Raw genomic sequence first — 27,221 nt, 5'->3', positions numbered from 1 at the left:
TGATGATGAAGTCCCAACAATTATGAACAGTTTGCCATACTTCCTTTCTCTAAAATTCCCTTTTTTCTTTCTCTTTTTTCTCTGCTGAAATATTTTAAGGTAAATTCCAGACATCATAATGTTTCACTCCTAATTATTTCTGTATCTCTAAATAAGAAGGGAGATTTTTTCAGGGCCAACCTTACCAGTATGAACAAAATTTGCACTAATTCCTTACTATGATATAATACATGGCCTATCTAACAGGAAAAGACCCCGATACTGGGAAAGACAGAACGCAAAAGGAGAACGGGGTGCAGAGAGTGGGATAGTTAGATGGCATCACTGACTCAATGGACATGAATTTGAGCAAACTCCAGAAGACAGCGGAAGACTGAGAGGGCTGGTGTGCTGCAGTTCATGGGGTCGCAAAGAGTTGGACTTAGCGAATGAATAACAAAAATTCCCCTTATTTACAATTAGTTTGTTTCAATCAAGATACAAAATCTGTACTATGTCTCTGATACCTATGTGTCTTAAATGTTTTTTTAACCTAGAAAAGATCCTTCTACAATTTATTGTTCTTAATGCATAGACGTGCAGGAGACAGGTCAAGGATCCTATAAAATGTCCCATGTTCCAATACTTTCTTGTGTGTCACTTAGCTCTATGGCATGACTTTTTCTTGACTTTTTCATGACAGTTCAGGAGGTGCTATGACTCCATATAGATTGTTTGGAGGCAGAGACAGCCTGGTTGCTTGTTGTGGTGCTAAACTCACCGAGGACTCATTTTTGTCTGACTCACAGATGCTTCCTCCTTCCACCCGTCCACACTCCCAGGGGGCAAAGCAAAGCACAGATAGTCTCCCTGAACTTGCCCACCTTTCCTTTGAGAAGATCTATATGACGTGGTCTCCCCATACACTCCCGTGTTGGATCAACTTTGCCTTAGCTTCCCACCAGCATGTTTTAATGGACGACCCATGGGACTGGCTTGTTAGAAAATAAATACTTGCTTATTGTTAATGACATACAATCAAAATATCAATATCATTGAAGAAAGCATATGATATTTTTGAAGGGCAACTCACAGTCCTTCCAGTAGTAATAACAAATAATCCTTTAATCACTTAAAGCTAAATACAAAACTAATAAAACAAATTATTAGAGAATGAAATGATCCATAATTCTTCCATCCTAATCAAGCTTCTTTCCTTTTTGTGAAATTTTTCCATATGAATACATATTTTACATGGTTTAGTTAACATTGTATAATCTGCTAAGAGTTGGTTCTTTGAAAAGATGAACAAAATAAACTTTAGCCAGACTCACAAGAGAAGAAAGAGTGACAGTTTTTAAAAAAAAAAAAAGAGAGCAATAAAATCAGAAATGAAAGAAAAGAAGTTATAACTGACACCACAGAAATACAAAGGATCATAAGAAATTACTATGGACACCTATACACCAATAAAATGGACAACCTAGAAGAAATGAAAAAATCTCCAGAAATGTGCAAACTCAAGACTGAATACAAAAGAAATAAAAAATGTAAACAAACCAATTATTTGCAATGAAATCAGTAACAATAATAATAAAAAGAAACTCCATACAAACTAAAGTCTAGGACCAGAGGGCTTCATGGGTGAATTCTACCAAACATTTAGAGAAGAATCAACACCTGTTTTTCTCAAACTAGCCAAACAATTTCAGAGGGAAGAACATTTCTGAACTCATTCTACAAGGCCAGCCTCACCCTGATACCAAAACCAGAGAATCACACACAAAAGGAGATCATAGGCCAATATCACTGATGAACATAGATACAAAAATCTTCAAGAAAATATTAGCAAATCAAATTCAATAATACATTGAAAAGATCATATTCCATGATCACTGGGATTTATGCCAGCGATGCAAAGATGGCTCAATATCTGCAAATCAGCATGATGGATTACATTAACAACCTGAAGAATAAAAGTAACATAATCATTTCAATAGATGCAGAATAACTTTTCACAAAATTCAACATCCACTTATGATTCTATTAACTAATAGAGTCTTTGCACATGTAATCAGTTAAGGACTGAGATGGGACCATTCTGGATTAGGGCTGGTCCTAAATCCCATGACCAGTATATTTATAAGAAGAGAACAGGACACACAGAGATATAAAGAAAGGCCAGGTTTTGGTGGAGGCAGACTGCAGCAATCAGGAGATGCTAAGAGGAGAAAAGGAAGGATGTTTTCAAGTCTAGAGGGAGCGTGGCCTTGCCAGCTCTTCAGTTTCAAACTTCTAGCTTCCAGAACTGTGAGAGAATAAGTTTCTATTCTTTCAAGTCTACCAGTTTGTGGTAAATCTGTTTACCAACAGGACTGAGAAATAAAAATTCTGCTACTTAAATTCTTGGGTATCCATCTTTCATGTGTGCTTAAGCTCACAAAGCTTTATCATTGTTAAGGAGGCCCCATCAGCCCCTGGACATTCCCAGGTCAGGCCGTGAGTCCGTCCTGGGGAAAGTGAATTTAAATCCTGTGCTATTCTTCCTGTTTACTGTGGCAATGTCTTGACCTCAGCCTGGAGGACTGATTCTGACCTAGATTTATATAAAATATAGCTACAAAACATTCTGTAAATGAAGTTACATATTGTTTTGTACTAATGGACAAGCTGACTGAGAGGCCCTTGTCCACCATCTGCTGTAGGATTATGTAGAAGTAGCCTCAATTATGCAACAAAATAAGATGCTTCAGATTCATCCATTAGTTGGATGAATATCATTACTTAAATCTATCTTCTATTACCAGTATTAACAATTCTAGAAACTGCTGGGAAGTTATGTCTCCAAATCCTGAAACTCTGCTTTATCGTTGGAGTTTTAATGAGATATCTTATTTGAAGTTACACATTCGTTTAAAAAATTGACAACATGCAATATAATAGAATTCAGTAATAAATTCAGTTTAATAGTATTCTTTGGTTTCCCTGGTGGCTCAGACAATAAAGAATCTGCCTACAAAGTGGGAGACCTGGGTCAATTCCTGGGTTGGGAAGACCCCCTGGAGGAGGGCATGGCAAGCCACTCCAGAATTCTTGCCTGGAGAATCCCATGGACAGAGGAGCTTGGCAGGCTATGATCCACGGGGTCACAGAGTCAGACACCACTGAACATGACTAAGCACAACAGTGTTCGTGGTCAAATGGCAACAAAATTACACAAAGTGTATATAAGGCTTGTTCAAATTCAATCACAAGACACAAAAAGGAGATTTACAAAGGGCTAAATATTTGAACCAGGTTAATTAGCAGGTTATTTGAAACAGGTGATCATTCCTGGCAGTTTTGAATTGTGAATTAGATACTTCTGTGACACATAACTTTGCCACATGGTAGCAGGCGGCAGAAGCAGCTACTGGATACCTGGAACAGTTCCGCCAAAATTATCCGACCAAGGAAAAAGGGGCTTAGGATTAGGGAGCCAGTGCCTGTCCTACCCACTTTTAGGTGATTTTTCTATTGTATCTCAGTTTCTCCTCTGACCAGAGACATATATACTTGAGTTTTAAATATATACTTTGTATACACACATATGTATAGGCACATAAAAATTAGTTTCCTTCTTTGAGACTGCATATATGTACATTCAAATGTATACTTATTTATACTGCCTATCAAAGAAACTGATTTTAATAATCACATTTAAAATGATGTATAACCAGAAAGTGAGAAGCCATGCCTCAAATATATCATACGTCTATAGCCTTGCATAACTCTGAAAATGTTATTCATTTTTTTCCTTGCCTCAGCCTGGAAAAAAATTATTTCAGGAAGCAGTTAAACAAATCTGGCATATTCTTGGCCAGAGTGCTACATGTTCTTGGTCAAAGTGTTGCATATTCAAGTAAGCCTGGAATCTTTCTTCGGTGCCAATCTGACATTTCACGGGGCGTCAGCCCTCACATCAGAGGAACACTGTGCCTGGCTACCCCACTGTGTAGTTCAGTGCTCCACAGGACAAACCAGTGTAGCAAAAATTAATTTTAAATGTGGATTAACAATGATGGAGTGTGAATAGGCTTGTTTAGGGACCAGTCACACTGAACATCTAACAGGGAAGGGATGTATGCACACAAAGTTATAACTGTATAAGCCCACAAGAGTGAGCTAAAATTTCCCAGATACTTAGTTCTGGAACCTTTCTTTTTAAAAATAAATCAATCTGCCTTTTCTCACTTGCTCCTTTCTTCTGGTTTTAGCAGAAGTCTCATTTGTATTTTTAAAAAATACCAGCTATTTTGGAGTTTAGGGCCATTTCCATCCCCTTCATGGGTCACAGCCTGGTGTGGCAAAGGGACTTGTGTAGCTCAAGGAAGCTATGAGCCAAGTCACGCAGGGGCACCCGTGCTAGATGGGTCATGGTGAAGAGTTCTGACAAATCGCGGTCCACTGGAGGAGGAAATGGCAAACCACTGTAGACTTTTTGCCATGAGAACTCCATGAACAGTACAAAATGGCAAAAAGACATGACACCGGAAGATGAGTTCCCCGGTCAGAAGGTGTCCAGGACGCTACTGGGGAAGAGCAGAGGGCTGCTACTAACAGCTCCAGAAAGAATGAAGTGCCTGCGCCAAAGTGGAAATGATGCTCAGTTGTCGATGTGGCTGGTGGTGAAAGTCAAATCTGAAGCTGTGAAGAACAATATTGCATAGGAACCCGGAATGTTAGTAAATTGCATATGGTCAAGCAGGACATGGCAAGATTGAACACTGATATCTTAAGGACTTGGTGAACTAAAATCAACTGGAATGGGTGAATTTAATTCATGACCATTATACCTACTACTGGAATGGGTGAATTTAATTCAGATGGCCATTATATCTACTACTGTGGGCAAGAATCCCTTAGAGGAAATGGAGTAGCCACCATAGTCAACAAAAGAGTCTGAAATGCAGTACTTGGGTGCAATCTCAAAAATGACAGAATGATCTCAGTTCCTTTCCAAGGCAAACCATTCAACATCACAGTAATCCAAGTCTGTGCTCCCACAACTGATGCCAAAGAAGCTGAAGTTGACTGGTTCTATAAAGACCTACATACCTTCTAGAACTAACACCAAAAAAAGATGTCCTTTTCATCATAGGGGACTGGGATGCAAAAGTATGAAGTCAAGAGATACCCAGAGGAACAGGCAAGTTTGGCCTTGGAATACAAAATGAAGCAGGGCAAAGGCTAACAGAGTTTTGTCCAGAGAATATGCTGGTCATAGCAAATAACCTTTTCTAACAACACAAGAGATGACTCTACACATGGACATCACCAGATGGTTAGTACTAAAATCAAAATGATTATGTTCTTTGCAGCCAAAGATGGAGAAGCTTTATACATACAGTAAAAACAAGATCTGGAGCTGACTGTGGCTCAAATCATGTGCACCTTATTGCAAAATTCAAGCTTAATTTGAAGGAAGTAGGGAAAACCACTTGGCCACTCAGGTATGACCTAAATCAAATCCCATATGATTATACAGTGGAGATAATGAATGGATTCAGGGGATTAGATTTGGTAGACAAAGTGCCTGAAGAACTATGGATCAAGGCTTGTAACATTCTGCAGGATGTGGTGATGAAAACTATCCCCAAGAATAAGAAATGAAAGAAGGCAAAGTGGTTGTCTGAGGAGGCTTTACAAATAGCTGAGGAAAGAAGAGAAGCAAAAGGGAAGGGAGAAAGGGGAAGAAGATATACCCATCTGAATGCAGAGTTTCAGAAAATAGCAAGGTGAGATAAGAAAGTCTTTTAAAGTGAAGAATGCAAAGAAATAGAATGAGAAAGACTAGAGATCTCTTCAAGAAAATTAGAGACACCAAGGGAATATTTCATGCAAGGATGGGCATGATAAAGGACAGAAATGGTAAGGACCTAACAGAAGCAGAAGAGATTAAGAAGAGGTGGCAAGAATACACAGCCGGACAATACAAAGCAAGTCTTACTGACCTAGATAACCATGATAGTGTGATCACTCACCTAGAGCCAGACATCCTGGAGTGTGAAGTCAAGTGAGTCTTAGGAAGCATTATTATTAATATGAACAAAGCTAGTGGAGGTGATGGAATTCCAGCTGAGCTGTTTCAAATCCTAAAAGATGATGCTGTTAAAGTCCTGTACTCATTCGGTCAGGAAATTTGGAAAACTCAGCAGTGGCCACAGGACTGGAAAAGGTCAGTTTTCATTCCAATCACAAAGAAGGGTAATGCTAAAGGATGCTCAAACTACTGGACAATTGCACTCATTTCACTTGCTAGTAATACTGTGCTCAAAATCCTTCAAGCTAGGCTTCAACAGTACGTTAACCGAAAACTTCTAGATGTATTGTTTAGAAGAGGAAGAAGAACCAGAGATACAAATTGCCAACATTCACTGGATCATAGAGAAAGCAAAGGAATTCCAGAAAAATGTCTACTTCTGCTTCATTGACTACACTAAAGCCTTTGACTGTGTGGATTACAACAAACTAGAAAATGTTTAAAGAGATAGGAATACCAGACCACATTACTTGTCTTCTGAGAAACCTGTATGCAGGTAAAGACACAACAGTTAGAACCAGATATGGAATAATGGACTGGTTCAAAATTGGGAAAGGAGTATGACGAGGCTATATATTGTTACCCTGCTTAACTTCTATGCAGAGTACATCATGCAAAATGCCAGGCTGGATGAATCACAAACTGGAATCAAGATTGCTAAGAGCCATATCAACAACCTCAGATATGCAGATGATACCATTCTAATGGCAGAAAGTAAAGAGAAACTAAAGAGCCTCTTGAAGAGGGGGAAAGAAGTGGGGAATAAAGCTGGCTTAAAACTCAACATTCAAAAAACTAAGATCATGGCATCCAGTCCCATCACTTCATGGCAAAAAGATGGGAAAAGTGGAAACAGTGACAGATTTATTTTTTTGAGCTCCAAAATCACTGTAGACGGTGACTGTAGCCATGAAATTAAAAGATGCTTGCTCCTTGGAAGGAAAGCTATGACAAACCTGGACAGAGTATTAAAAGGCAGACATCACTTTGCCGACAAAGGTCCATATAATCAAAGTATTGTTTTACCAGCAGACATGTATGGATATGAGTCAGACTATAAAGAAGGCTGAGCGCTGAAGAACTGATGGTTTTGAATTGTGGTACTGGAGATGATTCTTGAGAGTCCCTTGGAGTGCAAGGAGATCAAACCAGTCACTCCTAAAGGAAATCAACCCTGAATATTCATTGGAAGGACTGATGCTAAAGGTGATGCTCCAATTCCCTGGCCACCTGATGCATAGAGTTGAGTCGGTGGAAAAGTCCCTGACGCTGGGAAAGATGGAAGGCAACTGGGGGAGCAGGTGGCAGAGGATGAGATGGTAGATACATCACTGACATGCATTTGAACAAACTCTGGGAGATGGCGGAGGACAGAGGAGCCTGGCATGCTACAACCCGTAGGGTCACAGAGAGTTGTCACAATTTAGTGCCTGAAAAACAACAACAATCTAGACCTTTAAATACATATACACTTCTTGATGCAACAAATCCACTTGAAAGAATTCATCTGTAGGAAATAATCACTAGTATTTCCAAAGCTTTACATTTAGGGTTCTTGGATGCAATATTGTTCATAAGAAAGAAAAGTAGAATTGACTTCAATACATCAATAACATGATAAATTATAGCATACATAAAATTGAATCTCAAGCAGATAATAAAAATATGTCAAGAATGGGGAAAATACTCTAAAAATTATGAAAAAAATTGCCTCTGAAATATGAATGTAAATGAGACACCAGAGTAAGATCCAATTTTATTAAAAAGTAAAGAGAATAATGAGATAGGAAGTAGAGACCTATATGGTAACAGAGTTCATTCTGGGCATTGGATGAAGGACCCTTTTAACATTTTTTATGTCGTCAGAATTTTTTTCTGACGTGTAGCTACTTTGCTTTTTACAGAGTAAAACCTGCTAAACACCTTAGTAGAATAAATGAAGGCATCCATATTTTCTTTCTTTAGCGACATAAAAATCTGGAGATGTTTATCGACCACTTTCTTTTTTTTCCCCCAGAAACTGCTGAAGTGCAATGGTGCAGAATTTCATTTTGAACTTTTTCCTATATAATCAACAAAGACTGTAAATGTTCTAGGGAACAGGGGGTCTATTGATCACCCGGTGCGCTGGTTCAGCACGTAAATGTTCAGACATGAATGTGGGAGGTTAGGTAAGCCCATGAAATATAAACACACCGCGGGCATCAAGAGGCTGTCAAGAAGACTGGAAATCTGGAAAAAGTTCTCATATTCTTATTTTGTTATTTTCAGGTAAGATCCTTAAATAAACCCTCAGAATGTCTGTCCTTGGTTCCTTCACGTATGTGAGAAATGGCCAGAGAATTCTGAATAAACAGTCTTTGAACATCAAATCTGAGGCTAAGACATCAACTGCAGAATCCCATCAAAGATAATGTCGTACAGAAATTTCAATTGCTTTTGAGAGAAATACTACAATGATACCTTGGGAAAGAATAGTTACAAGACTATTTTTAAAGATGTGAATCAATACTTATAAATATTGACACTAGCCATAAACTACATGATAAACACAGATATTCCTTCAGCATACACCTGCATATGCTCACATCCACTCTAAACAATTTCATGTTTCTGGACTCCATTTTTGTAAAGCCCTTCGCACAAAGCAGGAGCTCAAAAAACTGTATCTTTCCCTTTTCTATTCGAATAGCCCATTTCCCTAGAATGAATTAGAGTTTCATTTGAAAAGTAACACGTGTAAAGGCAAAACCTTTAAGTCTTCCAATACATGTATTTATATAACTATCTTTAAAATATACTAGGTATTATGCACCACTGCTTGCTAAGTGCAAATATGTGAAACAAGACTGAGTCCATCTGCTGATGCCCTGTGGCCATCACATGCTCCTCAACGCCCACTCAGGTCCCATGTCTCTTTTCTGCCCTGCTCACCCGGCCCACAGCACCCCATCCCAGCGTCTGCCACGTGCTCATAACTGCTACTCTGTGTTGTGACCTGTAATAGGCTTCCTTTTTTAAGAAAAAACAAAGGGAAAGAGGAAGGAATCATTACTCTCAATTTTGCAATTGAAAAATCCTCATGGCTGACTTTACTTTTGGAACCCACAATTGGGTTGTTAATGCTGAGTATGAGTTGCAGAAACTCTGTCCTCCAGAGAAGACTGCATTATTAAAAACACAAAACAAAATGACCCAAAGCTCCTCCAACTAGAATAGCACAGAAACCGAGCTGCATTTGGAGCCACACACTCCTGTGCACACACATGGCAGGCATGCCCTGTTGTGTCGTAAACTGTTATGATAAGCACACATCACAGGATGCTGTGAGGGAAACAGTATCAGTACCTTTCCAGGCCAGAAGATGGGGTGGGGGGTGTTGACAGGCGATAACACCTGTCAAGGTCACCTGGCTAGCAGTGGAGGTCAGGACTTGAACCCTTGTTAATTTAATGTACTTTGCTGTACTATTGTTCCCTTATGATTCAATGAACTCTGAGAATATAGAGGATCTTTGTTTTCCTTTAATGTTCTTGGCACAGTTGGGGTTATAAAAAGTCAATATGTGGGTTTGCCAGAATCCTATGACTTGGGGCTTCCCTGAGAGCTCAGTTCGTAAAGAATCTGCTTGCAATGTGGGATACCTGGGTTCAATCCCTGGGTTGGGAAGATCTTCTGGAGAAGGGACCTTAAAGCACTCCAGTATTCTTGGGCTTCCCTGGTGGCTCAGCTGGTAAAGAATCCACCTGCAATGTGGGAGACCTGGGTTCGATCTCTGGGTTGGGAAGATCTCCTGGAGAAGGGAAAGGCTACCCACTCCAGTATTCTTGCCTGGAGAATTCCATGGACTACCATCCATGGGGTTGCAAAGAGTCAGACATGACTGAGCAACCTTTACTTTCACTTTAAGACTTTGTCCAACTTTGATTCCTCCCATTGATGACTTTGGGCTTCCCCAATAGCTCAGTTGGTAAAGAATCCACCTGTAATGCAGGAGACCCCTGTTCAATTCGTGGACTGGAAAGATCTGCTGGAGAAGGGACAGGCTACCCAATCCAGTATTCTTAGGCTTCCCTGATGGCTCAGCTGGTAAAGAATCTGCCTGCAATGCAGGAGACCTGGGTTCAATCCCTGTGTTGGGAAGATCCCCTGGAGAAGGGAAAGGCTACCCACTCCACTATTATGGCCTGGAGAATTCCATGGGGTCCATGGGGTCACATGGAGAAGTCCATTGGGTCACAAAGAGTCAGACATTACTGAGTGATTTTCACTTTCACTTTCATTGATGTCTTTGGTGTAACCAAAGGTGGTCTTCCATGGACTGATGACTGGGAATTTTTTTGTGAAATTGAACTCCCCTGTAGATTTTTGGGGAAAGTCCAGGAATGTTGATAATGGAGTTCAATTTAAACTTTTTAGTGAAACCAACTGATGTCTATGGCTCTACATTATTCACGCTTTTCTTCAAAAACATATATATGAAACTTGAAAAAACATATATGTGAAAATTGAAAAAACATAAAATGACAGCATTTTTAAATAAAGAACTTTAAAGATAATCTAGACTTGCCTTTGCATTTCCTGCTAGGAAACCTGAGGCAACTATTTATGCCTGATTTCTTTAAGCCGACAGTGTTGGCAGCATCGGTGGGAACAGGCTTTTTTTTTTAACCATTGGTGAAATAGCTTATAATCTTGAAATTTAGGGGAAAAAACATATAAACAAAAATATTCAATACCTAAAAGTCTGACTTACCTCCGAATCCATCAGGCACATATGTTTTTAGGACAATATTGCAGAAAATGGTTGGCAGTGATAAAGGTTTATTTCCCTCATTCCGGAGGGATATGTGTCGATAGCCTGCTTGGAGGCCATCCAGGGGCAGAATCCTCTGGCCGATCAGCTTGTTGTTGTCGTCATACACGGCGATCCTCAAGACAGCCAGGTCGGGGAGGATCACCTGCAAAGACAAACAGCACTTGTCACTGATCTGCAGGACACAGCTCCCAAGAATCACAACGCCAGGGACCCGGACCACACCCATACTGCTCGGAAAGGTTCCTTCCCAGTGCAAACAAGCTGATGGTCAATTTACATTCTTAACGCATACTGTGTAAGTTACAGTGCCCAGGGCATTGAGAAAGACAACGGGAACAGGTTTCCTGGAAATCAGTCCCTGAAGATTGTCAATAGAATGAATGGATATAAAAGATGGCTAATCCAACCCTTGCCATCTTTCCCCATTCCCACCTACATAATGGGTGAGCAACAAGAGACCTGGAGAGGAAAAGTGACTTTCCCTTATGTCAAAGATGGCCAGTGACAGCTGGGTCTGAATCCTGGGCCACCTGATTTCAAATCCTTTGATCTGTCTACTACTGGGCTGCTTCTGACATTGAGCTCTGTTTTTGAGAATATGGAAAGTATCTTTGAAGAAATGCCTCATGTATAAAAGACAATTTATATATAAATTTGGATTATTTTTCTTTGCACTCCTCAGTTTTTAACACATTTTGGGATATTAAATAAAGATGAGACAGCTAGAAACATTAACATATACCCAAGACATCGAGTCTTCCCAAGTGGCATACTGGTAAAGAATCTGCCTGTCAATGCAGGAGACTCAAGAGATGTAGGTTTGATCCTTGGGTCAGAAAGATCCCCTGGAGAAGGAAATGGCAACCTGCTCCAGTATTCTTGCCTGGAAAATTCCGTGGACAGAGGAGCCCAGCAGGCTACAGACTGTGGGGTCACAAAGAGTCAGCCACGACTCAGTGGCTGAGCACACACAGCATAAGACATCTACTCTTGCCATCCCCAAACCAAATACATGGACACAACATCCGAGCTCAGATGGCAGAGACCCGAAATCCATGGATGCAGCATCTGAGCTCAGATGGCAGAGACCCTGCTTAGATATAAAAGAGCCACATGACAAGAAAATCTGATGTTTTTAATCAAGAATTTCTATTTATTGGCTATGAGCAGCTAAGACACCTTAGTTGATTTGAGCACTATGTCAAAGCTAGGCAATGAATTGGCTGCTTATTCATGCCTACAGGTTATAATTTAGTTTCAGTTCATGAAGACGAAAAGGTGAAACCAACTTTAGTCACCGTGTTGTTCCTCATTTGGTGAAAGGGGCTTATGCTGTGAGATTCATGCAAAGAAGAAAAACAGTAACAGCAAGAAAGAAAATAAAGTTAAAGCAATTAGTATCAATGAAAGGCAATGTCACTTCAGAAGAGCAGGGAAGGATCCAAAATTGGCATCTTGTTTCCGGGGCCAGTAATATTGCGTGTAAAAAGCAAGTTTATTTCCCTATGCATCAAAAACAGAGCCTGAAATCAACTTTCTGAATTTCCAGAAATGTATGTAGGGATATTTTTTTTTGGCACGAAACACTGGCCATAGTGACAACAGATCCAGCTGTAACAAACTGAAAAACCCGGGAAGAAAAAAAGACACATTACAGCTGTATGCAACTCACGCTACACTCTGATTGTAGAAGAGAAGGTGAAAAGGTAGGGGGAGGTGTTGCATGGATAATGGGATTTACATAATCAGAAAAGCCTACATCTCAAAATGGCTTGATTCATTGAACTATACTTATCTTCTGTAATATGCTTTCTGCAAACTGGTCAGCCAGTTCTGAGGCTGATAATTCATATTTTTGTTAAGATAAAAAGGTGATTGTCTGTGCTGTAAGATACAAATGGAATAGAGATACTTGGAAAACGTGTGCCAAAGAAGAAGCCAGAAAGCACTCTGGTCATGATAACAGAACAAGTGAGAGAGAAACAGGCATTTTTGAGATAGTACTGCCAGGGCATGGATTTTTCAATACATCTTCCGATGATGAAAGAGAAACAAATGGCAGAAAATGGTTACAAGATTAAAACCCGAATCATTATAGAGAATGACTGATTTGTCTGTGTGCCCAGTCACTTCAAGTCATGGTTGACTCTTTGTGACCCTATGGACTATAGGCCGGCAGGCTCCTCTGTCCGTGGCATTTTCCTGGCAAGAATACTGGAGTGGGTTGCCATACCCTCCTCCAGGGGATCTTCCTGACCCAGGGATCGAACCTGTGTCTCTTGCATTGCAGGCAGATTCTTTACCACTGAGTCACTGAGGAAGCCCATAGGACCAAAGTATAATATGAAGATAAAAACCAAAAAACAAAAATAACATATTATACACAGAACCTATACATATTATACACAGGACCACACTTCCTGGAGGCACAGGACAATAACCAACTGACCCACTGAAGGACATACACCCTACCCACCCTCTTGGCCAAAGAATATTGCGAGGCACTAGCCCTGCCAGGGCAGGGAGGAGCTCTCCCACGTGTGACAGTGTCTGCCTGTGGGGCTCCCTCTGAGAACACTGTGAACCCAGAGCTTGGGCACTGCGTGGGGAAGGTGGGCTCCTCCTGGGAGGAAGGAGAGCCAAGAGGACAGGGCCACACAGAAACAATCATCATGTGGCTGCTGTGGAACATCTGCACTGGAAGAAGACATCTGGGGTTAAGAGACTGTCTGCAGATCATGTAGTATCTCTCCACTAACATGTAGCTCCTAACTTAGCAGAGCAAATCTGACACACTGAGAACACTCTACCTTCCGAAACACAAATGATTCTTCATTGTAAACTGGATTGAGTCCGTTGTTCATCACCATGCGAGTGCGGAACTCCTTCCGGATAGTGTCCGTGGGCAGCCCATACATATCCACTTCTACATATGTGCCAATTTTCTTATCTGATAAGAACTGACCTGATATGACCTGGAGCAGAAGAGAAATGGGAGGAAAGAGAAGTTAAGCTGGTGTAATGGTCAGTAACAGAATAATCTGGCAGGGAGGGAATCTCCGTTCATCTTTAGAAATTCAATTATCTCTGGAAATAATGTATTCATTCCTTACTGAACTGAAGTGGTCAATTCAAATATACCTTAAGATCCTTTCATAGTTCCAAAATTCACTTTTATTGAATTCTTTCAGAAGTTTTACAAAGAGACAGACAGAAAGAAAAGTAACGCTAAAATGTTAAACTGATATTGACAATTAGAGGACAGTGTTATTTTTATTTTTTAAACCAGTATTACAAAAGCAGTACTGACTGCTTCGTTTCACAGTTAGGTTAAGACGTTGCAGACAACTACTTTTTGTATTATATGAGTCATGCATATTACCTTCTTCCATCTGTTATAAAGCTGTGGAAAGAATTTTTTCACCTATTTCCAAATAATTATAGCTAATAATTACATTTTTTTCACATTATCTAATAGCTAATCATTATGAAACAGTTTTTTCAGGTATAACTGACATTAAATGGTACATGTTTAGAGTGTACAATGAAATCACTTCTGACATATGAGCACATCTATAAAACTGTCACCAATATTAAGGCAACAAAATTTTCCATCAATTCCCAAAGTTCCTTTGTACCCTTTTGTAATCCATCCCTTCTTCTGTCTGTCTAGAGGAAACTACTGATCTATTTTCTATTACTTTACATTGGTTTGCATTTTCTAGAATTCTGCATCAATGTAATCATATAACAGGTATTTTTTCATTAATATGCTTTATTTTTTATAGCAGTTTCTGTTTACAGCAAAACTGATAAGAAAATATAGTGCTTCTGTCCTCTCATCCACAATATCCTCACTATGGATACCTCACATCTCAGTGGCATATTTGTTATAATCGGTGAACCTATATTGATACTTCATTATCACCCAAAGCCATAGCTTACATTCAGAGTTTACTCTGGTGTATATTTAATGTATTTGGAAAAAATTGTAAATATAATGACATGTATCTATTATCATAGAATCATACAGAATGGTTTCACTGTCCTAAAATTCTTTGTACTCTGCCTGTTAATCCCTCCCCACAATTCTTGGTCTTTTTTTTTTTTTTTACCATCTTTATAGTTTTGCCTTTATCCAGAATGTCATTTAGTTGGAATCAAACAGTATGTCACTTTTTCAGACTAGTTTTTTTCACTTACTAATGTTCACTAACTGGATGGATGAAGCACAAGCTGGAATCGAGATTTCCGGGAGAAATATCAATAACCTCAGATATGCAGATGACACCACCCTTATGGCAGAAGGTGAAGAAGAACTAAAGAGCCTCTTGATGAAAGTGAAAGAGAAGAGTGAAAAGTTGGCTTAAAACTAAATTTTCAGAAAACTAAGACCATGGCATCAGTCCCATCACTTCATGGCAAATAGATGGGGAAACAGTGGAAACAGTGGCAGACTTTATTTTTTGGGGCTCCCAAATCACTGCAGATGGTGACTTCAGCCATGAAATTAAAAGATGGTTACTCCTTGGAAGAAAAGTTATAACCAACCTAGACAGCATATTAAAAAGCAGAGACATTACTTTGCCAACAAAGGTCCATCTAGTCAAGGCTATGGTTTTTCCAGCAGTCATGTATGGATGTGAGAGTTGGACTATAAAGAAAGCTGAGCGCAGAAGAATTGATGCTTTTGAACTGTGGTGTTGGAGAAGACTCTTGCGAGTCCCTTGGACTGCAAGGAGATCCAACAAGTCCATCCTAAAGAAAATCAGTCCTGAGTGTTCATTGGAAGGACTGATGTTGAAGCTGAAACTCCAATACTTTGGCCACCTGATGTGAAGAACTGACTCATTGGAAAAGACTCTGATGCCGGGAAAGATTGAAGGTGGGAGGAGAAGGGGACGACAGAGGATGAGATGGGTGGATGGCATCACCGACTCAATGGACATGAGTTTGGGTAAGCTCTGGGAGTTGGTGATGGACAGGGAGGCTTGGTGTGCTGCGGTTTATGGGGTTGCAAAGAGCTGGACACGACTGAGCGACTGAACTGAACTGAATGTTCATTTGTTTCATCCATGTCTTTTCATGACTTGATAGCTCATTTCTTTTTAGAATTAAGTAATATTCCACTGTCTGGACATACCATTCATTGCTTCTTTATCCATTCACCCACTAAGTGGCACCTTGGTTACTTTCAAAATTTTATCAAGTATGAATAAAGCTGCTGCAAACATCCCTGTGTAAGTTTTCACATGGATGTGAATTTTTAATTTGTTTGGGTAAATACCAAGGTGTATAAGTGCTGGATCACGTTTAAAGAGAGTGTTGAGTTTTGGAAGAAACCACCCAACTGTTTTCCAAAGTGGTCGTACGATTTTGCATTCCCACCATCAATGGCCAAGAATTCCCATTGCTCCACATTCTCCATTGGGTACTTTTTGATCTGGTATCTTTGATGAAAAGTAGCTAATAATTTCACTAGTAGAAAAAAATGTATCTCAAGAAAAAAAATGTTAAAGTTGAGAGCAACGCGTGGATCTTGCAACTTGACATTAAATATTTTAATTGCAATTTTTTAAGGCTTTTCCAAGACCACCTGGATCCACTCTTTTTACACTATTCTGTGGAGAGCAGGAGACTTACCTGCACGGAGCAAGTGGCTGCAATAACCCCATCAACAGGCGTTTCAGAGAAAGGATCAAATGTTCGATCAGGCCGTCTCATGAAATCTGGTTTGAGAAGGTACCTGGTGGGACAAAAGCATAGAAGGAGTTTACTAGTTTCTTTATAAAGACTCAGAAAATCACTATCAAGACACTGAATACATCTTTATCGCCATTTCTAACTTAGGAAATAGGCTTTTGGGTGGAGGATCCCAAGAACTGAAGAGAATAACCCTGTCCTATGGATGACCCCAACAAGGAACATGGAAGAGGAAATGTTCTTTAGATCCAGGCTCTGGGACATCTATGATTTCCTGACACTATCATCTTCTCTGGAACTTGATGCTCTTACATGCATAAAATAAAGTGCAAAGAATAACAATGAAAAACCAATTATATGAGCTATAGTTATCAAAATATGGAAAATGTCTTTATTGTTTTAATTAATATATTAAATTATGGGATCTAATGGCAAGTTTGATAATTAGCAGAGTTTCAAAGTACTGATAATCATAAAATTATATTGAGAGATCTCTAACAATTATAATGAGATATAAAAATATCTGTGATTTATATTGGTGTCAGAATCAGATGTACCGCTAACATTACTATGGATTGCTATGTATTTTCATAATCAAATGAAATGTGGTTTCAGTTGGAGGTCTCTAATTCTAGTTAGGATAATTAGGCAAGAAGATGAAATAAAAGGTATCTAGATTGGAAAGAAGTAAAACTATTTCTATTTGCAGACAACATGATCTTGTTTATAGAAAATCCTACAGAGCATACTAAAAAGCTATTAGAATTAATAAATGAGTTCTAGGATACAAAATCAACATATAAAAACCTATTTTATTTATATGCACCAAGCAATGAACAATCTAAAAACAAAATTAAGTAAATAATTGCATTTATAATGGCACCTAAGAGAATAAGATACTTAGGAATACATTTAACAAAATAAGTACATGTACTTTGAAAATCACAAAACATTGCTGAGGAAAATTTTAAAAGAACTAAATGAATGGAAAGATATCTTGTGTTTATGGATCAGAAGACTTAATATTGTTAAGATGGCACTACTCTCAAATTGCTATACAGATCCAATACAATCTCTATCAAAATCCCATCTGGTTTCTTTACAGAAATTGACAAGCTGATCCTCAAATTCACATGGAAACTCAAAGACCAAGAATTCTCAATACAATCTTAATAAAGAACTAAGTTGCAAGTCTCAGACTTCTTAATTTCAAAACTTTCTACAAAGCAACAGTAGCCAAAGCAGCTTGGTATTGGGGAAAAAAGATTAACATATAAATTAATGAGACAGAATTGGGAGTTCAGAAATAATTTCATATCTATGCAAATGATTTTTGACAAGGATGCCAAGACTACTCAGTGGGGGAAAGAATATTCTTTAAACAAATGATGCTAGGTCAACTGAATAGCCACATGCACAAGAGTAAAATTAGTTCCTTCTTTCACATCATAAAGAAAAATTAACTCAAAATAGATCAAAGACCTAATAGTAAAAAGCTATAACTATAAAACTCTTAGAAGAAAATATATGGGTAAACCTTTGTGAGTCAGAATTTGACAATGCATTCTTAGACATAACTCCAAAAGTACAAGCAGTGAGGGAAAAAAGTACACAAACTTGACTTCATCATATTTTTGCACTCAAAGAACATTATCAAGGAAGTGAGAAGACAAATCATAGAATGGGAGAAAATATTTACAAATCATTTATCTGATAAGCGACTTGTATCTAAAATATATGAAGAACAAATAACTCAGTTAAAAAATGGGTAAAGGATCTGAATAGACAGTTCTCCGAATAAGATAAACAAATGGCCCACAAGCAGTTGAAAAGGTGCTTAATATCATTTGTCATGAGAGAAATTCAAGCCAGCATCACAATAAGACACCATTACACACAGTAGGCGGGAGGAGAAGGGGATGACAGAGGATGAGATGGTTGGATGGCATCACCAACTCAATGGACATGAGTTTGAGCAAACTCTGAGAGTTGGTGATGGACATGGAGGCCTGGCATGCTGTGGTCCATGGGGTTGCAAGAGTTGGACACGACTGAGCGACTACTTTGGCCACCTCATGCGAAGAGTTGACTCATTGGAAAAGATTCTGATGCTGGGGGGGATTGGGGGCAGGAGGAGAAGGGGACAACAGAGGATGAGATGGCTGGATGGCATCACTGACTCGATGGATGTGAGTCTGAGTGAATTCTGGGAGTTGGTGATGGACAGGGAGGCCTGGTGTGCTGCGATTCATGGGGTCGCAAAGAGTCGGACACGACTGAGCGACTGAACTGAACTGAACTGAGCGACTGAACTGAACTGAACACACACTAGGAGGGCACTAGGAAAAAAGAAAAAGAAAATTCATACAGATGTGGATGAGAAAATGGAGAAATTGGAGCCCCTACTCAACATTGCTGGTGGGAATGTAAAATGTTGCAGCCACTGTGGAAAACAGTCTAGAATTCATCACTTACACAGAGTTACCATACGGCCCAGTGATTCTTCTCTTATGTGTATAGCCAAGAAAAGTGAAAACATATGCTCACACAAAAACCTGCACGTGAAGGTTCATAGTAACCAAAAGATGGAACAATTCCGATTTTCAGCAAAAGATGAATGGACATACAAGATGAGGTATATCCACACAATGGAAAAATAATAATAAGTAATAAAATTATTTCAGTAACAAAAAGAAATAAAGTACTGATACACAGTACAACATAGGTGAATCTTGCAAATGTTGAAGACAGTCATAAAAAGGTCTAATATTATATGAATCCATTTACATGGAATGTGCACAACAGGCAAAAATGTAGTGACAGTGTGTAGATTAGTGGTTGCTTAAGGCTGGGATGGGGGCAGGAGAGGTTACAAGGTGACAGACGAAGAGTATGGGTTTTCTTTCTTGTATGATTAAAGAGTTTTGAAATTGATCCTCAGCACTGTCTGCCCCTAATCCCCAATGGGTATGGTCACAGAATCACACTCTGGCTGGATTACATAACAATCCTGAAACTGTGTCAAAGAACTCCACCTCTCCAAAACAACATTTTTTTTTTAATGACGATAATTATACATAGGAAAATTACATACTGAGAAAAAATATGAGCTAGCAACTTCCCTGATAGCTCAGTTGGTAAAGAATCTGCCTGCAATATAGGAGACTCTGGTTGGACTCCTGGGTCAGGAAGATCCCCTGGGGAAGGGATAGGCTACCCACTCCAGTATTCTTGGGCTTCCCTTGTGGCTCAGCTGGTAAAGAATCTGCCTGCAATGCAGGAGACCGGAACTGGGAATTCCTGGGTTGGGAAGATCCTCTGGAGAAGGGAAAGGCTACCCACTCAAGTATTCTGGCCTGCAGAATTTCATGGACTGTATAGTTCATGGGGTTGCAAAGAGTCAGACACTACTGAGCGACTCTCACTTCACATGAGCAGAAAATAAAAGCACTTTCCCCAAAACCGTAAGTTTGTTTTTAGATGTAAAAGAATCATAATTTAGGACCAAATCTTTCATACCTCTTAAAGTATAACTTTTATAAGTTTCAACTCTAGATGATGTTAAATCTATTACTATTGTTTAAAATGCAACCAAGGGGAATCCCAAAGCATGATATTTTTCCTTAAAGAAAAGTTTACAGTCGTGTTTTTGGTTTTGACAAAGCTGACATTCTTTGCTATCTTCTAAGTCTGAACAAAACATGTTAATACATAGACCCACATTCCATTTGGGTGTAACGAGCAATAAAGAGCCTCTGAGGACAATACTGATTTTTATTTTATTTAAACATTTTTAAAATTTTATATTAGAATATAGCTGATTTATGTTGTGTTAGTTACAGGTGTACAGCAAAGTGATTTAGTTATGTATTTATAAATATTCTTTTTCAGATTCTTTTCCCATATAGGTTACTATAGAGAATTAAGTGGCATTCCCTGTGCTATACAGTAGGTTCCTACTGATTATGTTTCATATATAGCAATGACACTGATTTTTAAATCAAGGATACAGAAAGTTTATAAAACTGTTCAAATATTAAAGATGACTTTGAACATGCAACCTGTCTCCAGGAGGATACAACCTGTACTATTAACATAAAAGCTCTCTAACTTCATAGAACATATTGTTTTCTATGTTTGTAGAGTTTTAGATTTGGGCCTTTTTTGTAGCCAGCATTAATCACCGAAAAATATGATACAGCAAAAGCTCGAGTAGATGAGTAAATACAATTCTTCACATATTTTTCCAAGGAAGACTATCAGCTTTGTCTGGCGAAGCATCAGTCATCAGCTATTGGGGGAGGTAATGCATGATAGTTGTAGGTTTCACAGGGAGTCAGCACTGGGCTCCAATAAGCAGACTCAAACCGTTCCTTATTAGAGATGGAAGGGGATGCGGAGATGAGGGAGAAGCAGTACAGTCAAGAAACAATAGGAAAAAAAAGAAACAATAGAAAAGCCTTGTGGCAAGGCCCTGGTTCCCCCTCAAGGGATAAACATAACAATACTTTTGAGCTCTTTTGCAAATAAACACAAGGTGGGAGAAATTAACTGCAAGCTGCCTATAAGCATGCAGACCCCAGACAGGCTGGAACCAGAAGACTGATGATGCGGACTCTCAATTACAGCAACACCAACCAGTCAGAGGAATGCCCATGGGCTGGTCATGCCCTCTTCGAACCATTTCTATAAAACTACTAAATACCCACTTTGGGCTGCAACACACTTTTGAGGGCATTAGCCCCATATGGCCCCTTTGCTTGGCAAAGCAATGCTTTTTTCCTACCTTTTTCTACTTCACACCTGAAATTCTAATTCAGAGGCTGGATTTAGCTTCAGAAATTTGACAGATCCCTGGCTTGGGGCTGACCCTTAGCGAGTTCATCTTGAACAACTGTCTATTTGGGGCCTAAGGCAGCAGAGACTGTCACTCACGACTTAGGGGTTGCGTAGGTCACGGGCCCCTGGGCACTGACGGGCAAGCAGAAGCTGGAGCCCTGGCTCTGAGGGTGGAGCTTGTGCCACCGCAGAGCTTTCTGCTTGGCTTAATGCTCTGTGCTACTCTCCCGATTCTTAATGATTTGTGAACACGGAGCACTTGGGTCCCACAGACTACATAGCTGGTCCTGCCTGGTGTTTTTCGGTGTGGGAAATGAACCCATTCCAAGCATCCAGGTCTGTGTGATGGCCACAGGGCAAGTCTAAAGTCAACGGCAAGTGAATTGATGTAAGAATTCTCTGTGGACTTAAAGGCCTTGGAGGCAAGGGCAGGAGAGAACGGCTTTCAGCCAGGTGGAGGACAGGAGTTACAGGATCAAGGATGGTGGAACAAGAAAGTTCATCCTGCTTCACCACATCTGAGATGCTATCAACACGTCCTCATTTTATTTACCAGCAAGCAAGCAAAATGGTGCTGATTAACAGAAAGTTGCCACGGATCTTTAGATTCATTCTAACTTGACAAAGTCATTTAAAAAGTGTGTACTTTTGAATCATAAAATATCATAGTATTTTGATAGCAACTGTCGGGTTTCCTCCAAAAGCCTGGAAAGACTTCAGAAATTAGTTTGCTCTATTTTATTATAAAGTGTAGAAGTACTTCCTGCTTTTCCAACTTTAAAAATGAGCCTGTAATAAACTACTGCTCACTTCCTGGTAAAAATCACACTTATAGGATGCAGTGGTGTGGCCTCCTAAATACACTGCCCACAGACTAGACAGGGAGTCCCAAGTAAGTTTCTGATGTTTGGTTACTGTTGTGAGATTCAGGGGTTTCTACACTGTTTGCCACCATAGGCCTAAAAGACACAGAATATCTCTTTACAGAAACCCTCAGACATAGCCCATGAGGATTTTTTAAAATTCCCTGTAGGTGGGTAGGAGCAAGACAAAGGCAGTGGGGTGAAAGCCCCAGGGTACCTGGATGCCCCTGCACGAAGCGCGTCCTTCACAGCCGGCCCATCTCTGCTGCCAGCTACAACTCCTCAGGAGCTCAGCACAGTCAGGAAAGACTGCTTCTCTCTGCCCTGTGGGCAAGAGCTCTGGGTGTGGAGAAAAGGGGAGGGGCAGGGGGACAGGAGACTTATTGTTCATGCCTCCAGTAGTCCTGATGCCCAGACTTTTCAGTCCCTCTGAAAAAGGGACACACAAGCACAGAACCCAGGCTAACACTGCTGTTGTTGTTTAGTTGCTCAGTCGTGTCTGACTCTTTGCAACCTCGTGGACCGCAGCATGCCAGGCTTCCCTGTCCTTCATCAACTCCCGGAGCTTGCTCAAACTCCTGTCCATCGAGTCGGTGATGCCATCCAACCATCTCATCCTCTGTCATCCCCTTCTCCTCCTGCCTTCAATCTTTCCCAGCATCAGGGTCTTTTCTAATGAGTTGGTTCTTCATATCAGGTGGCCAAAGTGTTGGAGCTTCAGCTTCAGCATCAGTCCTTCTAATGAATATTCAGGATTGGTTTCCTTTAGGATTTGACTGTTTTGATTTCCTTGCAGTCCAAGACTTCTCAAGAGTCTTCTCCAACACCACAGTTCAGAAGCATCAATTCTTCAGCACTCAGCCTTCTTAATGGTCCAACTCTCACATCCATACATGACTACTGGAAAAACCAGGCTAACATAGCACCATCCTTGTTCATGAATGGATTTTGCAATAAACAGTGCAGAAGGTGAGACACTGAGCATGTGAACTATGGTAAAACAGATCCCCACCCACTTCACCTGGCCTTTAACAATGCTTTGCTGAAATTCTTCAGGAAGTCCAGGGGTGGGGGCAGTTAGGACAGGAGTCACCTGTTCTCTTGCCTGGGGCCTTACAACAAATGCTGCAAGTTCCTTCAGCACAGCCCACCACTGACGGACTTTGCTGAGTGTGGACAGGTGGACAGGTTTGGTTCGGTAACACTGGGGCCCCTTTTCCATAGAAAGGATGCCCACCCCGTGTCTGGGCAGGAGGAGCCACTGAACTCCTGAGGAGGGTGAAAAGCCTGTCCTGAGCCAGGTGAAGGCTCTGGGAGGCTCACAGCCAGTGTGGACATGAGGACCGCTCCACCCACCTCACCTCGCTCCCCAGGCTCCTGTGAAAAGAGGCTCTTTCAACAGTCTGTGATCTCTGCCTGTCATCAGCCACATGGGCTGTAGCTTACTTCTCTTTAACCTCACTTTTCCACAGAAATTTGCAGTTTGTAAAGGACATCAAATGCATACACTCAGTTCAAACTCACTGAGCTGCCACAGCAAACCTGGGGTGACGGGTATCACTGGCTTCATTTTATCAGCAGGAAATTGAGATTCAGGGCCTCATCTACCTGCCCAGGGCAACATCAGCCTGTGGAAGACCTGGTTGGGCTAGTGCCAAGGACTCTTATGCCCTCTACCATGGCTGCCCCTGGGGTCTCAGCCCCCACGGGGGCCCACCCATCAATTTATGTACACAGTCTCCTGGTTCTCAATGTTTGGCACTAAATAACAAGGCAGCTTAAAAAATACTCTAAACGTGTACTGGATTGTTTTCTTTGGAACCATAATTTTAATTTCTTTTTTCTCCCCTGTTTTATTGAGAGATAGTAGGTTGATACAAAAGTAATTACGGTTTTGAACCATGAATTTTAAATCATTATAATGAGGCTCAAACACATCTTTATTAATCAAAGTAGGAACCATTATAATCAACACATTTTTGCCAATGAGAAATAAGTTTGTTTATTCTTATAGCATAAAAATCATGCTTCAGGATTTGACAAACTCTTGGAAAGCACTTTCTGCCTCCTGGTGGTTGTTGAAGGATTTTCCCTGCCAAAAGTTGTCCAGATGCTTGAAGTGGTAGTTGGTTGGCGAGAGGTTGAATGAATATGGTGGATGAGGCAAAACTTCGTAGCCCAATTCGTTCAACTTTTGAAGCGCTGGTTGTGAGACATGCAGTTGGGCATTGTCATGGAGAACTGAGGCCTTTCTGTTGACCAGGGCTGGCTGCAGACTTTGCAGTTTTCAGTGCATCTCATTGATTTGCTGAGCGTATTTCTCAGATGTAACGGTTTTATTGGGATTCAGAAAGCTGTAGTGGATCAGACGGGGAGCAGACCACCAGTGACCATGGTCTTTTTTTGGTGCAAGTTTGGCTTCTTCAGAGCTTCTTCTCAGTCCAACCACGGAGCTGGCTGTCGCCAGGTGTCATATAAAATCCACTTCTCATTGCATGTCACAATCCAATTGAGAAATAGTTTGCTGTTGCTGTGTACAGTAAAGGAAGACAACACTTCAAAATAACGATGTTTTTGACTTTAAGTTAGCTCCTGAGATACCCACTTACTGAGCTTTATCACCTTTCCAATTTGCTTCAAATGCCAGATGGCCACAGAATGGTCGACAACAAGTTCTTCTGCCAACTTCTTGGGTAGTCACAAGAGGATCAGCTTTGATGAGTGCTCTCAGTTGGCCGCTGTCAACTTCTGATGGCCGGCCACTATGCTCCTCATCTCTCTCGTCTCCTTTGCAAAACTTCCGAACCACCACCACACCCTGTGTTCGTTAGCAGTTCCTGGCCCAGATGCATGGTTGATGTTGCGAGTTGTCTACACTGCTTTCCGACACATTTTGAACTTGAATAAAAAATTCGCTCAAATATACTTTTTGTCTAACATCATTTCTATAGTCTAAAATAAATATAAAATAAACATCAAGTAATAAGTCATTAGGAAAAAAAACATTAAGTGAGAAATGTGCATTAATGATGCATAACATACCCAGATTTATTTAAGAATGTATCCACTACCAAATGGTAAAGTTCAACAATGCAAAACTTTAATTCTTTTGCACCAACCTAATTGAAATATCAGGGCAGAGAGGAGCTACCCCACGTTCAAGGTCAGGAGGGGCAGCCGTGAGGAGACACCCCTCGCCCCTGGTAAGGAGCAGTGGCTGTACTTTGTTGGAGCAGCCGTGAAGAGATACCCCAAGTCCAAGGTAAGGGAAACCCAAGTAAAACGGTAGGTGTTGCAAGAGGGCATCAGAGGGTAGATACACTGAAACCATAATCACAGAAAACTAGTCGATCTGATCACATGGACCACAGCCTTGTCTAACTCAATGAAACTAAGCCATGCCGTGTGGGGCCACCCAAGACAGACGGGTCATGGTGGAGACGTCTGACATAACGTGGTCCACTGGAGAAGGGAATGGCAAACCACTTCAGTATTCTTGCCTTGAGAACCTCATGAACAGTATGAAAAGGCAAAATGATAGGACACTGAAAGAGGAACTCCCCAGGTTGGTAGGTGCCCAATATGCTACTGGAGATCAGTGGAGAAATAACTCCAGAAAGAATGAAGGGATGGAGTCAAAGCAAAAACAACACCCAGTTGTGGATGTGACTGGTAATAGAGGCAAGGTCTGATGCTGTAAAGAGCAATATTGCATAGGAACCTGGAATGCTAGGTCCATGAATCAAGGCAAATTGGAAGTGGTCAAACAGGAGATGGCAAGAGTGAACATCGACATTCTAGGAATCAGCGAACTAAAATGGACTGGAATGGGTGAATTTAACTCAGATGACCATTATATCTACTACTGTGGGCAGGAATCCCTCAGAAGAAATGGAGTAGCCATCATAGTCAACAAAAGAGTCGGAAATGCAGTACTTGAGTACAATCTCAAAAACGACAGAATGATCTCTGTTCATTTCCAAAGCAAACCATTCAATATCACAGTAATCCATGCCTATGCCTCAACCAGTAATGCTGAAGAAGCTGAACAGTTCTATGAAGACTTACAAGACCTTTTAGAACTAACACGCCAAAAAGATGTCTTTTTCATTGTAGGGGACTGGAATGCAAAAGTAGGAAGTCAGGAAACACCTGGAGTAACAGGTAAATGTGGCCTTGGAGTACGGAATGAAGCAGGGCAGAGGCTAATAGAGTTTTGCCAAGAGAATACAATGACCATAGCAAACAGCCTCTTCCAACAACACAAGAGAAGACTGTATACATGGACATCATCAGATGGTCAACACCGAAATCAGATTGATTATATTCTTTGCAGCCAAAGATGGAGAAGCTCTATATAGTCAGCAAAAACAAGATCAGGAGCTGACTGTGGCTCAGACCATGAACTCCTTATATTGCCAAATTCAGACTTAAATTGAAGAAAGTAGGGAAAACCACTAGACCATTCAGGTATGACCCAAATCAAATTCCTTATGATTATAGAGTGGAAGTGAGAAATAGATTTAAGTGCCTAGATCTGATAGACAGAGTGCCTGATGAACTATGGACAGAGAGGTTCATGACATTGTACAGGAGACAGGGATCAAGACCATCCCCATGGAAAAGAAATGCAAGAAAGCAAAATGGCTGTCTGGGGAGGCCTTACAAATTGCTGTGAAAAGAAGGGAAGCAAAAAGCAAAGGAGAAAAGGAAAGATATAAACATCTGAATGCAGAGTTCCAAAGAATAACAAGGAGAGATAAGAAAGCCTTCTTCAGCGATCAATGCAAAGAAATAGAGGAAAACAACAGAACAGGAAAGACTAGAGATCTCTTCAAGAAAATTAGAGATACCAGGGAACATTTCATGCAAAGATGGGCTCGATAAAGGACAGAAATGGTATGGACCTAACAGAAGCAGAAGATATTAAGAAGAG

General features: G+C 40.4%; 1 protein-coding gene across 16 annotated transcripts in view; it reads right to left on the bottom strand.

The window, feature by feature from the left end:
* The window catches only part of PLCB4 (phospholipase C beta 4), a 482,400-nt gene that overhangs the window by 46,387 nt on the left and 408,792 nt on the right, over window positions 1-27,221 (bottom strand). For all 16 annotated transcript variants that reach the window (XM_025000312.2, XM_059892392.1, XM_025000311.2 and 13 more), the window contains 3 exons: window positions 16,524-16,626; window positions 13,691-13,855; window positions 10,818-11,022 (listed from right to left, as the gene is read on the bottom strand). In XM_025000312.2, the coding sequence (XP_024856080.1) occupies window positions 10,818-11,022; window positions 13,691-13,855; window positions 16,524-16,626 (473 nt within the window). The remainder of the gene's footprint in view (window positions 1-10,817; window positions 11,023-13,690; window positions 13,856-16,523; window positions 16,627-27,221) is intronic.

The sequence above is a fragment of the Bos taurus genome, chromosome 13, assembly GCF_002263795.3.
Source record: "Bos taurus isolate L1 Dominette 01449 registration number 42190680 breed Hereford chromosome 13, ARS-UCD2.0, whole genome shotgun sequence".
Classification (NCBI taxonomy): domain Eukaryota; kingdom Metazoa; phylum Chordata; class Mammalia; order Artiodactyla; family Bovidae; genus Bos; species Bos taurus.
Note: the sequence above shows the minus strand (reverse complement) of the source record. Positions and strands in the feature narration are given on the sequence as shown.